The sequence below is a fragment of the Leopardus geoffroyi genome, chromosome X (assembly GCF_018350155.1).
Source record: "Leopardus geoffroyi isolate Oge1 chromosome X, O.geoffroyi_Oge1_pat1.0, whole genome shotgun sequence".
Taxonomy (NCBI): Eukaryota; Metazoa; Chordata; class Mammalia; order Carnivora; family Felidae; genus Leopardus; species Leopardus geoffroyi.
Genome location: NC_059343.1, coordinates 110,283,788 through 110,297,985, shown reverse-complemented (window position 1 = coordinate 110,297,985; position 14,198 = coordinate 110,283,788). Strand labels below are relative to the sequence as shown.

The window sequence follows — 14,198 nt, the reverse complement described above, 5'->3', positions numbered from 1 at the left end:
CGTTACTTGACTCCTTGTCCTCGTGGAGGCCCCTAAAGAAACGATGCAACGTGTGTCTGGATTTCTCACAATATGGGAATGGCGAGGGAGCTGGCGGTAGAAAGGTCACCAGCTGCAGCCCCGGCCCCCACTTCTCATGCACCCAGCTCCCTCCCTAAGGCGCAGTCGTGGGCCCACAGGCCCCACGAAATCAGCACCTCCTTTCCCATCCTGGCATATTCGACTACCTCCTACTCTACGCTTCCTGCTCTGGCCGGGTCAGTTGTGCCCTTGCCTGTGCCTCTGGAGGCTGAGCTCAGTGCCCGGGCCCGAGTGAGGTTGTCAAAGCCAGGGAGAGCCCACAGGCGGGACACTCGGACCGCGCTGGCAGGCAGGATGCAGAGACCAAAGAGGGCATCAACCAGGGCAGTGGGCAAGAGTTTGGGCTCAGGGGATGCCTGGATGGCTCAGTCGGTTACGCGTGTGTCTCTTGATTTCAGTTCGGGTCATGATCTCATGGTTGTGAGATCAAGCCCCACATTGGGCTCTGTGCTGGGTGTGAAGCCTAGCTGGGATTCCCTCTTTTCTCTCTTCCCCTGCCCCCACCCCGACATGATCTCTCCCTCTCTCTCTCTCTCTCTCTCTCTCCCATTCTCTCTCTCTCTCTAAAAAAGAAAAAAAAAAAAAAGAGTTTGGGCTCAGGAGTCACACAGACCTGCCAGACAGTCACTAACTAGCTGTGTGATTTCTATATAGTTAAATAACATCTTTTAGCTGAATACCCTTACCTGTATACTAACAGCAACAACGATAATAATAGTAACAACTTGATCGCTAGCTAGATAGCTAGCTAGACATCCTCATTTTCATCTTCATTCAGACCCTAGAGTTTTCCCTCAGGCTATGCATGAGAAATAGGGGAGCACAGAGAGGTTAAGTTATATGCCCAGGCCCACACAGCTACTAATTGCAGAGCCGGAATTTGAATTTGAATTTGAATTTGAATTTGAATTTGAACCCAGACAGTCTGGCTGTGGATAGAGTAACACTGTCCAGCAGAAATACAATGTCAGTCCCATTTGTCCTGTTAAACCTTCTAGTAGCCACGTTGAAAGTGAAAAGATACAGTGAAATTAAATGTAATATATATCCTAATTGACCCAATGTATCAAAAATAGATCATTTCCACAATGCAATCACTATAAATACCAATTCATTACTGGGATATTTTCTCTGGCCCTCAGTCCTGGTAATCTTTAGTCTGCTTGAAAACACTAAAAGTGCTACTTCTTTTGGGCTAGCCACGTTTCAAGAGGCTCGGCAGTCACAGGTGGCTACAATGGACAGACCCTCTTCAGCATTTCACAAACTGTGCCCACGGTGAAGGAAGGCGTCGGCACCCGTGTGGTGGGGTGCCGCGAGAAATCATCTAGCGTAGGGCCTGGCACACTGCGGGCCCCCTTTGAGTCAGAGCACTTATTAGTATCAGAACGTCTCCAGTCCTCCACACATCACACCTGCTTAAATTCTTTCGCTCCCTTAGGGCTCAGCTTTCTCCTCCTCCGCCTCCTCCTACACAAAGCCTTCCTTGATGACTATCAGGTACGATAAACTGTCCTCTCTGACTCATTTTGCACCTAGGCTCCGTATGACACAATTAGCGCCTCGCTGTGTTCTGCCCTTCTCCCCCCCCCCCCCCGCCCCCCGCACTGAATAGTGCTTCTGTCTCCCCAACTACATGTTAAGTTCTTTGGGAGCAGAAGCCCGTATACATATGGCTTCCTTGCTACTGCTCTCACAGCTTCCCTTGTGGCAACTTCTCAGTCACCCAGAGATGGTACACTCCCTGTGGCTCAAGTAAGCATATGCCTTGCAGTGCAAGGCCAAGCTCCCCACCTCCGGGGCTAAAAGAACACCGTATCGCCAACTTGTGCGTGCCTGTTCCTGAATTGAATGTCATGATGGTACCATGTTTTCTTATATATTTTTTTAATGTTGATTTATTTTTGAGACAGAGACAGAGCATGAGCAGCAGAGGGGGAGAGAGAGAGAGGGAGACACAGAATCCGAAGCAGGCTCCAGGCTCCGAGCCGTCAGCACAGAGCCTGACACGGGGCTCGAACTCACGGACCGCGAGATCATGACCTGAGCTGAGGTCAGACGCGCAACCGACTGAGCCACCCAGGCGCCTCATGATGGTACCATTTTTATGACTTCCTGGTTGAGACCTCGGACCTGTGCTTTGTAGTGGACGTGCTTCCCAGCAAAAAAAAAAAGCAGGTCAGGAACAATAGAGCCTGAGGACAAGAGATACCGAAGGTGTCTCTCTCTCTCTCTCTGAGGTGCACGACAATAACCATGCCGGTCTCAGTGGCGCATTTAGACATTTCCCCAGCCTCCTCCTGTCGTCCAGGGGTTGACGCTTGCCCTGGCTCACCTCTGCCCATCCTTCTGAAGGAAGGAAGAGAGCCGACCCCTCTTGCCGGCTGCCTGGGATGGCGGCCCTCAGGCCATGACAGTTGACACAGGGATGCCACTTAGAAACACTCAGGGAGCTGAGAAGTAGCAGGCGGGCAGGGAAGGCAGGACGCGTGAGCTTGTTAATCAGTGGCAGAACCGGCCTCCACGTGTCGTGGGCAGCACACAACCCTTCACGGGGCGTGACACGCTGAACGAGTTTTTCTCTGAAACTTCTTGGCACCTCAGCAACACACTGAGTATTAATGAGCCGAGACTCACAAAATAACTTCAGAATGCAAAACATTTCAGGGCGCAGTGTAAGCTGCAGAGCTTCTCATGCCGCCGCGCAATTGAGTGGACGCTGGGTGAAGGCTGGTAACCACGGGTCATAAAACCCGGAATTTCACATCTTGTTAAAGAACTCATTTTTCTCACTATTTGCAGAAGTCCTTAGATTTATGTACTTGGGAGCCTACTGGGCTTTGGGAAGGAAGAGAGCTAGGTTTCTCTTAAAAAGGAGTAAATATCACCAGGACTTACCGCGCGAAGAATTTCACGTTGGGTTTGAATTTACAGACATTAGAAATCTTCTTTTCTTCCTTTTCAACAAAGCAGAAAACATCGTCTTGCTGCTTTGTGAAAGGAAGAGGAGAAGAACGGCTTAGCAAAACATCCTTCTGTTTAACAAAAGTCCCATTCGTGCTCGGGCGAGCGTGCCCTCACAACAGACACACATGGCTGAAGACCTGGCCCTAGCCTGGGGCCACAGGGCAGAAGGTCCTGCTCGGCTAAACCGGGCCAGCTCCCCTCACCAGGCTGACCCTTCTGGAAGGCAGGAAACATGGGAGCGGGGAAAAAAAAGAGATTTACCAAAAAAAAAAAAAAATAATACTAAACACAAGGAAGACATGTTAAAAAGAGGCTTCAGTTAGCCAAAGGAAAGAGATCATTTAATAGAGGTGTTAATTAAGCTATTCCTTTACATACATAGACCTGCTCCTTTGGGTGGTGTGTGAAGAATAAACAAGAAATCCTGTGCAAGCGAACTGAGTAGATTGGTGGGTGAGACCTTCCATTTCTTCCAAGTTGGTATTACACCCAGCAGGTGCTGAGGACTCTACTCAATCCATTCAAAGAAGCAGCGGAAGGGGCGCCTGGGTGGCGCAGTCAGTTAAGCGTCCGACTTCAGCCAGGTCACGATCTCGCGGTCTGTGAGTTCGAGCCCCGCGTCAGGCTTTGGGCTGATGGCTCAGAGCCTGGAGCCTGTTTCCGATTCTGTGTCTCCCTCTCTCTCTGCCCCTCCCCCGTTCATGCTCTGTCTCTCTCTGTCCCCCCAAAAAAATAAATAAAAACGTTGGAAAAAAAAAATTAAAAAAAACAAAAAAAAACAAAGAAGCAGCGGAAGATGTGGTCGTCTTAGCCATCAGTGGGCTCCTAAGGGGGTCTTGCTCCCTCCCTGCCACGGGTTGTCCAGGAGGGTCTGGCCTTGTCATGAGCCCACAGCTTCAATTTGAAGGGCAAAGGCAGACGTTCAGTGTCCAGATCACTTAGGTCTCCCTAGTGTCGGGAAGAAAATCAGATAAAATCATGACGACTGAGCCACAGGAGGGTCTCGACAAACGTACCAGAAATGACACATTTAAACGAGCGTCCACATAGTTCAAAGTACTCCCCTCTTGAAATCCCACTTTTTTCATGGCCACTGCTGATCACAGCGTTTATGGAACTCCTCTTTGGGGACTGCCAGCATGAATCGCCCAAGAAAAGCAGTTAAAGTGTCAAGTCCAGGTCTTGAGGGATCCAATCCCGTCAGAGGCTTATGTGCCTTTGATTCAATTAACTCCACTTTGATTTACTCTGTGCTCACATATTAATGTTGTTTTGTCTGAACGCCATTCCCCTCGCTTTGACCGAGCCATTTACATGCAGTAGGAGGATCCATGTGGTTGGTTTCAGCATCATTAACCGAGGAAGGAGATCAGACCTTCAACTTTGATGACTCATTGTCATATATAACTCCTACTGTTTGCACAGTGTACTGAGGGCCACCAACCACGGCTCGCATTGTGCTACCACTCGTCATTACTCCAGGAACATGATGTGCAAAGGCTGAACTTAAAAAAAAAAAAAAAGTATGAAATTAAGCTACAGGTATAATAAAACGTCCACTCCTATTGATTTGGGCTAAGAATTTGTTTCCTTTCTTAAATTAACTTTTTATTGATCACTCCTGTGACCTTAACTTGTACAGCTTTGTTGGCCTTCTTCCATAAGAGAAATAGATTTGATATTTATTTTTCCGTTGAGTGGTGCAAGAAGACCCTCGTTCATGAACCAGAGGCCTAAAAGGGAAACAGATGTTCACGGCATGAGCCTCATAGCTTTGCTCAGGCAGAGTTCCGTGGGATTTCCCAGGACAGAAATGGGCATCCTTTAGGCTTGTCCACAGAGTGCAGCGAGGGTCTCAGGCTTGCTCTTGGGCACCCGCTTGGCTTGCCCATACTCTGGGCAGCCCCTGGGATCTCGGACTTGAAATCTCTGAAGACACATGCCTAACATAGTGGATCACGGACTCAGGCGTGCTTGTGCCCCAGAATTTCCTGGAGGGCTTCTTAAGACACACACTGCCATGGGACCCCTGGGTGACTCAGTCAGTTAAGTGTCTGACTCTTGGATTTGGCCCAGACAATGCTCTCACAGTTTGTGGGTTCAAGCCCCGTGTCAGGCTCGGCACTGAGAGTGCCGAGCCTGCTTGGGATTCTCTCTCTCCCTCTCTCTCTCTGCCCCTCCCCCGCTTGCTCACTCTCTGTCTCTGTCTCTCTCTCAAAATAAATAAATAAACTTAAAAAAAAAAAAAAAAAAAAAAAGACCGAGACTGCCAGGTCCCAGCCCCTGAGTTTCTGCATTCAGGGTTCAAGAATGTGCATTTCTCACAAGATCCTAAGTGGTGCTGATGCTGCTGGTTCTGGAGCCACAACGTCAGTTTGTTGACAGAAGCGGAAGCCCTGGGTTTGGGTCCCAGCTCGAGGATGGGAAGACCCCAGGTTCTGGAGAGAAATGGGCTCGGTCTGAGCACCCCTGATTGACTTGCTACGTGACACCGGGGCAAATCACCTCTCTCTTAGTTTCTTCATCCTCACCATGAGAATAACAATATCCGATTCATGGTCTAGATGGGTGTTGATGTGTAAGCAGCAGGCCCAAGCGCCCCCCAGCTCCCGGCTGTGCAGTTGGTATAAGAAGTGCCCTCTCTCAGCAGCAAACATCTCCTCCTCGTGAGGGTTATCTCGGGCCTGGTTTATCGTGCCATCGGGGAAACTGATCTGCTAAGAATATCGGCCTTCAGCCCAGGAATACTTGCGGTTGCACTGATTCCCAAGGCCTGTCAGCAACTTGTGTCCTGTGGGCAAATCCTGCTGCTCTCAAGGCCTCGATTTCCCCACCTCTAAAGTGAAGTGTGTGACTGAGATGATTTGGCATCTCAAACGTTTCTTCTTGCTCTGGCCAAGTCTAGGATTCTGTGACTTAGAATCAGGCCCTTATTGCAGGGTAATCTGTTCAAATAAAAATGAAAAAATGGTACCCGTCTCTATCCACTTACTTACTTTTAACATCCTTTAACTTTCCAGCTTTCTGTAACATTGGTCTGCGGCACACAAAGTCAGGGACAACGGCTAAATGTAACTGGATGGCCTTAACATGTTCCGTCACAGGTACAAAGTGGTATATCTGTTATTTAATACTGACATCTAGTGGCTTTTCCTTATCAAAGAAAAAGATGCCTTTCCTATTAGCTCATCCTAAGCTCTGCTGCTTCTGCTGCATCCATTCGACAATCCTTTATTAAACACTTCTTTTATGTTAAACATTGTGCCGGACCCAGAGGAGCTTACACTGATGAATGATACCCAACCCCTGCTCTCCCAGAGCTCACAGTGCAGCGGGGGAAGCAGACCAATTACTGGACGATCCCAGCACGTACGGATAAATGCTACAGCGGGCACAGCTGGAACAGAGGAATACCGGGGCAGTTCACTCTGCCCAGGAAGGTTGAGGAAGGTTTCACGGAGGAAGCAAGCTTACAGTTGAGTTTTTTTTTTTTTTTTAATTTTTTTAACGTTTATTTATTTTTGAGACAGAGAGAGACAGAGCATGAACAGGGGAGGAGCAGAGAGAGAGGGAGACACAGAATCGGAAACAGGCTCCAGGCTCCGAGCTGTCAGCACAGAGCCTGACACGGGGCTCGAACTCACAGACTGCGAGATCATGACCTGAGCTGAAGTCGGCTGCTTAACCGACCAAGCCACCCAGGCGCCCCTACAGTGGAGTTTCGAAGGCGTTTTCCGGGTAACTTAAACAATACACAGGCCAGGGGCACCTGGGTGACTCAGTGGGTTAAGCGTCCCAACTTCAGCTCAGGTCATGATGTGGCAGTTTGTGGGTTCGAGCCCTGCATCGGGCTCTGTGCTGACGGTGCAGAGCCTGCTTTGGATTCTCTCCCTCTCCCTCTTTCTCTGCCCCTCCCCCACTTCCGTGTGCTTGCTCTCTCTCTCTCTCTCTCGCTCTCTCCCTCTCAAAAGTAAATACATAAACTTAAAAAAAAAATACACAGGCCATTCAAAAGAGTGGGCCTTCCATCCCCAAAGGAAAGGGGCCTGTCGGGTCATTGCCTGGGACCGATTTGGAAAACGAAACTACTTTTCCATACCTGGAGCATACAGAAAAGAGCAGGATTTTTCAGCTACCGACATTGGGAACTGGGTAACTTTTTGTCTGCACTGTAGGAGGTGTAGCAGGATCCCTAGACTCAATCCACTAGATGCCAGTAGCACATGCCCCCCCAAAAGCTGCAACAACCAGAGTGTCTCCAGAGATTGCCAAATGTGCCAGACTCGGGGGGGGAGGGGGGGGATGCCAAATCACTGATGGTTGAGAGAGGCTTGTGTAGAGGGAGCTTGATAGAAATAGGGCTGGAGAGAAAGAAAGGTGGCTGCCAGCCCCCACGAGGCTGTGTGGGAGGAGCTTGGATCTGACGTGTTAGGTGTCAGGGATTAAGAGGTCTTAGGGAATGACAGGTCAGACGTGTGCCACATGGGCGGGGGGTGGGCTAGGCGTGAGACCAGAGGCAGGGAGGTGGGCCAGGACCCTGCTGCAGTGACCCAGTAGAGAAATGATAAGGGCCTGAGCCCAGGCAGCGGGAGAAAGGATGGACTTGAATGTTCCCACGAGCTGGAATCAGCAGGACTTGGGGAATGTTCCCATGATGGTGGTGAGCAAGACAGGAGAGTCTGGGGTGGCCCCCAGGTTTCACGCTTTGCTGGTCGCTGTTGTTTCCACCACTGCTTAGCAATGACAGCAAAGAGCTGGCCTAGACTCATAGAGGGTGGCAAACCTTTCATGTTGTTCTGCCTGTTCTGTACGGCATCACGGGCACACGGACGTACCAAAGAGTGGTTATTAAATTCACCTGGGAGGGGCGCCTGGGTGGCGCAGTCGGTTGAGCGTCCGACTTCAGCCAGGTCACGATCTCTCGGTCCGCGAGTTCGAGCCCCGCGTCAGGCTCTGGGCTGATGGCTCAGAGCCTGGAGCCTGTTTCCGATTCTGTGTCTCCCTCTCTCTCTGCCCCTCCCCCGTTCATGCTCTGTCTCTCTCTGTCCCAAAAATAAATAAACGTTGAAAAAAAAATTAAAATATAAATTCACCTGGGCAACCGAGGGGAAGTCCTGACTCCAATTTAAAGATGTGATACCTGTTCATCTTAATTAAGTGACACATTTCGTCGCAAGATATTTCTGTCCCATTACCACTAACCGAAACAGGCTGAGTGTGATTTTCCTGGGGCTGAGCCATTTTAAATGGCTCAGTCATTTAAAATTAAATTGGTCCGTTCAGCGGCACCCTTCCAGTTAACGTCCACGTGGAGGGAGATTTCCAGCAGCTACCACAGATCTGCTGTCGCCTGTGTCTTGTCCTGTTTTGACCCATGTCTGCATACAGGCATTGCCAAAAGGAATAAGGAGATAGGGTGAAGATATTGGGGGTATGATCAGAATCCAGATGTGTTTTGACAGGCTTAGACCCACTCGAACAAGAAGAAATTAAACAGGGCCACAAGTAAAGGCCAGGATCAAGGTCCAGGATACAGCAGATTGGATTTCAAAATGGTGTATGTGTAACAACAAATGAAAGAGTTCAGTTGACTGTGTGTCGGCGGCGAGGCGACATTAGAAGACGTGGTGTGGAGAATGAGGGAGGCGACAGACTGTCCCGATGTGTCACTCGTCAGACTGTGCCTGGAGGGCGCATTCCGATCAAGTGGAACATATTCAGAAGAAACAAGCGGACACGGGGGCAACTTGAGGCAGTGTCCAGAGTAGTTGAAAACCATATTTAGCATAAAGAAGAGAAACCTCGAGGTACCTCGGGGGTATTTAAATGCTGTCTGCGAGGCGTTGAAGCCACACGTGTGGAATTAAAAAATCGATCCCTAAGTAGGCTGTCACGGTTTGAAACTAGTACTTTTCGGTGGCACTGCCACATCTTTATGTTAAGGCCACATCACCGTGGGAGCACGGTACCTGTCCATTCAGCTCTCTTGTTGGATGCCCCAGGGCACGTGAGGCCGGCCGTCAAAAACCCAGGGATGTCCTTAACCCTCCCCTTTCCTCTCCCCTGCGTTCATTTTGACACCGGGGTCTGCTAACTCTACCCCCTAAAAATGTCCCTAGTGTGTCCTCCTTCTTTTGTCTTGTTTTGTGCAGTGACCTCAGCTAGCTTCCCTAATTCCATCTCCACACTCTGTGCCTGGCAAGCTTTCTAAAACACGGATCTCGTCGTGTCGTTCCCCTGCTTAAACCCCTTTAAAGCCCTCTCTGGCATCTCCAGAAGTCTAAATCCTTTCTCGGGAGACCCGAGGGCTTCCGCAGCCAGGTGGGTGGCTACCTGTCCATATCCCAAGCCCTGCCATTCCCCGCTGGATTCCCAGCCAGGGAGTCTCGGGGCACTTCCTCCGCACACAACAGGCTAGTTTGTGCTCCTGCTCATCTTTGTGCGTCCACACTCCACTCCTCTCTTCTTGCCTCATCTAATTCTTGTTTTTCTGGCCCTCTGCTCGCTCCAGCCATTAACGACACATGATATTGACGTGCCATGTCTCGGCGCTGTCGGCCTCCCTGGTGCCTGTCCCAGCGCCAGGCCCACGCGAGGTGCTGGAACTGAAGTGACCGGCAGAAGACCGCCACTCGTGTTTCTGTGCCTCTTGGCCTCCCCAGTCACGTTCCCCGTGGGTTGGGCTGTCACATCCTCAGGTGCCCTAGGTGGGGAGACTTTCTCTGTATTTCCCCGACAGCTCTCCACTCAGAGTGATGAGCCTCCTGGATTCTTTGCCCAACCAATGCTCCCAGGTATTATCCTCACCTGCCTTCCCACCTCCAACACACTCGGGAGGCTGCCGGCCATTCCCGGAGACCAGCCCTTCAGCAGATCGGCCTTTTCAGCCCTGGGATCGTGCTCTCAAGCAGCCCCAAGTGTCTCCAGGGGACGCGGTCTGGAAGCCCAGGCCTGTTTTCCCTGCAAGAAGCCGGCTGTTGGGAAACCACTGAATCTCCCGAGCTATTGTCTTCTGAGCATAGACAGCTGTTACCACCAGGGCAGTGTGTGCACATGTGTGTGTGTGTGTGTGTGTGTGTGTGTGTGGTGCATGTGGGCTCATCTGATTTCTCTGTGGCTACGACGATCCCTGCAGTGTAGAGACTGAGGCTTCCCACATTGGACTGTCCTCATCTCATATGGGCACGAGGAGACACACATCCGTAAAGGGAGAGACTCTGGATGTCTGTGTCTGCCTTTCTGTGGCGCCTCCTCTCTCTTCCTATGTGAGGATGCTGCTTCCAAAACCGTGGTTGTGACATTAACCCCGGTGGTTGGGATCTATCTGTTCTGAAAGTGTTTTTAGGACGAAGAGCCTCAGACTTGCATGGGGGGGGGGGGACCGGGGGGGTTAACTCCCGGATTTACCAGAAGATGTCACTGTAGGCTTAAACCAGTACAAAAAGTCAGGGCAGGAGGACTGTCAGCTAAGCATGAAGGTGACTCTGTTATGGGGGTCTGAAATACCCAGCAGCCCCCATTGTAATGTGTGCCTGGTAAAGCTGGTTCAAAGATTAATCCAAATGTGTCACTGGACTTCATAAGCTTCTGTTTTTTTCCAAATAATGAGACTGCCGCTAAGCTGTTGCCTCCAGCGTAGCATAAAGGCTCAGTAAATATGTATTGGATGAAGGAGTGAATGAATGCCAGAACAAAGGGTGGAAGGAGAAAGCCCGTGGGAAGAGTCACCTTTCTTAGTAAAGGCTGCGGGACAACAAAAGCTGCTGGCCGTAAAGCAGTGGGACTTCACAGACATGAATTTTAGTGGTGCTAGCAAAGTCAGGTCCTAGGAAAAGCAATGAGGTAGGTGAAGGAAGTCGAGGCCTCTTTCCATTTTCACTCCCAGATGCTTCTCCTGTGCCCCCATGCTTATCTAGTCCAGAAAAATATATAAAATAACTTAAAAGACACTTTCTGTGATACTTGCAAGGCGCTTAGAAGATCACCCAGAGATTTTGGCCACGATAAGGCATGGCCTTCCCAGTCCCCAGCTCTCTCCCTCCAATTCCCTGGAAGTTCTAGAAGAGCAGCCCAGAGCCCCCGTTCTGGAAAACATAGTTTAAGCAGAAATACAAACAAGGAATCACCATTCCGTATCAAAAGCGTTCTAACAAAGGTTAAGTGTGGACGTGCTAGCTGAGGGTGGATGTCCTATGGTGCCACAGAGGAAGAGGTGAGGGCTGGCAGCAAGGGGTGGGGCAAGTTTTCAGCAACGGCTGAAACCGAGGTAGTAGCCTGCATATATGCCATTGGCAGCTACTGTGTCTATTTCAGTCGGTGACTAACCGCAATGTTTATTTCTGGAGGCCCTGGGCTGCTCTGCCTCTCTGTACATTCCACTTCCATAAGGAAGGAGCCATGATGTTAGGACAACAGCCAAAATCAAAGCATCATATTGGCACCCTTTCAATGCGGTTTTATTGTTTAATAAGGTATCCTGTTGAGACTGGATATTGGGGGAATGCTTTCGTATATTTAGTAAGGAAGATTAGAATTTCAGCTCACTTATCAACTCCATTATCGCTTCGATAAAATCACCTGTGGGGCACCTGAGTGGCTTCGTCGGTTAAGAGTCCCCCTTCAGCTCAGGTTATGATCTCGTGGTTCGTGGGTTCAAGTCCCGCGCCGGGCTCTCTGCTGACAGCTTGGAGCCTGGAGCCTGCTTAGGATTCTGTGTCTCCCTCTCTCTTTGCTCCTCCCCTGCTTGTGTGCTCTCTCTCTCTGTCTCTCTGTCTCTCTGAAAAATAAATAAAACATTTAAAAAAATCACTTGCTTCCACTGGTGTCCATTTTGCGATCAGTTGATGCAGGTTTAAGGGTGGGGGGTATGAAATAAAATGGTTGCCTACTTAGCAAATGAGGTCTCTGGGAAGATTCTGTCATTGATTGGGGCAAGCCAAACAGGGGGAGCAGGCAGAGGGAGTGAAGAATGACAGGCATGATGTCCTAGGCCTAAACTTTTCCTATTTGTTTTAGCTGCAGTACCAGCCAATCGGGCAAAAGAATTAGCTTCCTGGCCAGGCTAGTAGGACTCAGACAGTGGTCTACAGCACAGTGCACGGGACAGATGCTGCCAGATCACCATCATGCCCTTTTTGCCTTCCTTACTGACCGGTGAACATCACGTCCGCCATGCATCTCCCTGACTCCACCTATGTCACCCGCATCTCTCACTGTTGTTCTCTGTGCTTTGTCTGTAGAAACTTCCACTACATCACCATCCTCCGAGACCCAGTGTCCCGGTACTTGAGCGAGTGGAGGCATGTCCAGAGAGGGGCCACGTGGAAAGCATCCCTGCATGTCTGTGATGGGAGGCCCCCAACCTCAGAAGAGCTGCCCAGCTGCTACACTGGCGATGACTGGTCTGGCTGCCCCCTAAAAGAGTTCATGGACTGTCCCTATAATCTAGCCAACAACCGCCAAGTGCGCATGCTCTCTGACCTGACCCTAGTAGGCTGCTACAACCTGTCTGTCATGCCTGAGAAGCAGAGGAACAAGGTCCTCCTGGAAAGCGCCAAATCGAATCTGAAGCATATGGCGTTCTTCGGCCTCACTGAGTTTCAGCGAAAGACCCAGTATCTGTTTGAGAAAACCTTCAACATGAACTTTATTTCGCCATTTACCCAATACAATACCACCAGGGCCTCTAGTGTTGAGATCAATGAGGAAATCCAAAAGCGGATTGAGGGACTAAATTTTCTGGATATGGAATTGTACAGCTATGCCAAAGATCTCTTTTTGCAAAGGTATCAGTTTATGAGGCAGAAGGAGCATCAGGAAGCTAGGCAGAAGCGTCAGGAACAACGCAAATTTCTGAAGGGGAGGTTCCTTCAGACCCATTTCCAGAGTCAGGGTCAGAGCCAGAATCCGAGTCAGAATCCGAGTCAGAACCCAAATCTGAATGCCAATCAGAATGTGACTCAGAATCTGATTCAGAACCTGACTCAGAATTCGAGTCAGAATTCGAGCCACAAGGAGAACCGTGAAAGCCAGAAGCAGAGCGCAGGCCAAGAGCAGAGTGATGGCAACACCAGCAATGGCACCAACGACTACATAGGCAGCGTAGAGAAATGGCGTTAAGTGGCTCCCAACGGCCTTTGCGCACTTGTCCCAAAGCGCCAGTAGGAGTATGGCAGATCTTAAAACGTGAGAGTTTCCAAACACATCTTGCTTCCTTAAGTTTGGAAGTTAAAGGACAAGTTAAGATGTTGCCTTTACAGTTGCCTTTCAATTAAATGTTATACTGTGCGTGGGTAAAACAACTCTCAGTATGTAATTAAATTGTCTCTTTTTGGTTTGTTGGAGTATTTATAAAATCCAAAAACCAAACCAGACTTGCCAGAAATTGCTGTTTCTATATTTTAAGAAGTGCTTAAATTAGTCGGAGACAAAATGAAAACATAAAATGTGGCCATTCAACTTGTGGCTAAGAAACGGACTCCAAATTATTCATGATACACTGTTAAAGCTCAATCTTGGAGGCAGACATTTGTTTCCAGGGGTAGGCATGAATATAAACAGAAAAAAAAAAAAACAAAAAAACTACAATTAACCACCAAACCTTTTAGTTTCTTCTGATTTTACCAAGGAATCTATTTAAATGGAGTAAGAACTGATGGTAAATCTTACCAAACAATAGAAACGAAGATTTTTCTGTCTGAAACATGGGTAGTTTTATGTAAAAATATTGGCTTTTCAAGTAGAACAGGATTCGTATCTTGTTATTTAAGAGATGTTTAGAATTTTCAACTTTTTCTACCTTCTACTGTCTAAAGGTTTTAAACAGGGTGTATCTCATAGTAAACAAAAACCCTTTTCTCCCCAATGGAATACCAGTGTAAAGATCTAAGTTTCAGACACTTTCTGGGCACTGTAATTTCAACAATTCTGGAATCCTTTTGGCTCTGCTTCTCATTCATTTTAAGGCTTCTCCGAGTTGTGCTCATTCCAAAACAACCCATTTATAGAATCCTTCTTCATCATATAAATGGCGTGTTGCTGAGTTTCTTGTGATACATAATCCTGGATTAGAGTCAGGACTTTCTTTCTATAGAATTGTCTTATCAATGTCTGTGTAGTGAGGTCCTTATCAAGAAACCCTTGAACAGGAT

At 48.9% G+C, this 14,198-nt stretch overlaps 1 protein-coding gene across 4 annotated transcripts in view; it reads left to right on the top strand.

Annotated features, from left to right (window-relative positions):
- Positions 1 to 13,725, top strand: part of HS6ST2 (heparan sulfate 6-O-sulfotransferase 2) — a 293,366-nt gene extending 279,641 nt beyond the window's left edge. For all 4 annotated transcript variants that reach the window (XM_045472486.1, XM_045472487.1, XM_045472485.1 and 1 more), the window contains one exon: positions 12,288 to 13,725. In XM_045472486.1, coding sequence (XP_045328442.1) covers positions 12,288 to 13,167 — 880 coding nt within the window. In that variant the 3' untranslated portion in view covers positions 13,168 to 13,725. The remainder of the gene's footprint in view (positions 1 to 12,287) is intronic.
- The last annotated feature ends 473 nt before the right edge of the window (positions 13,726 to 14,198 follow it).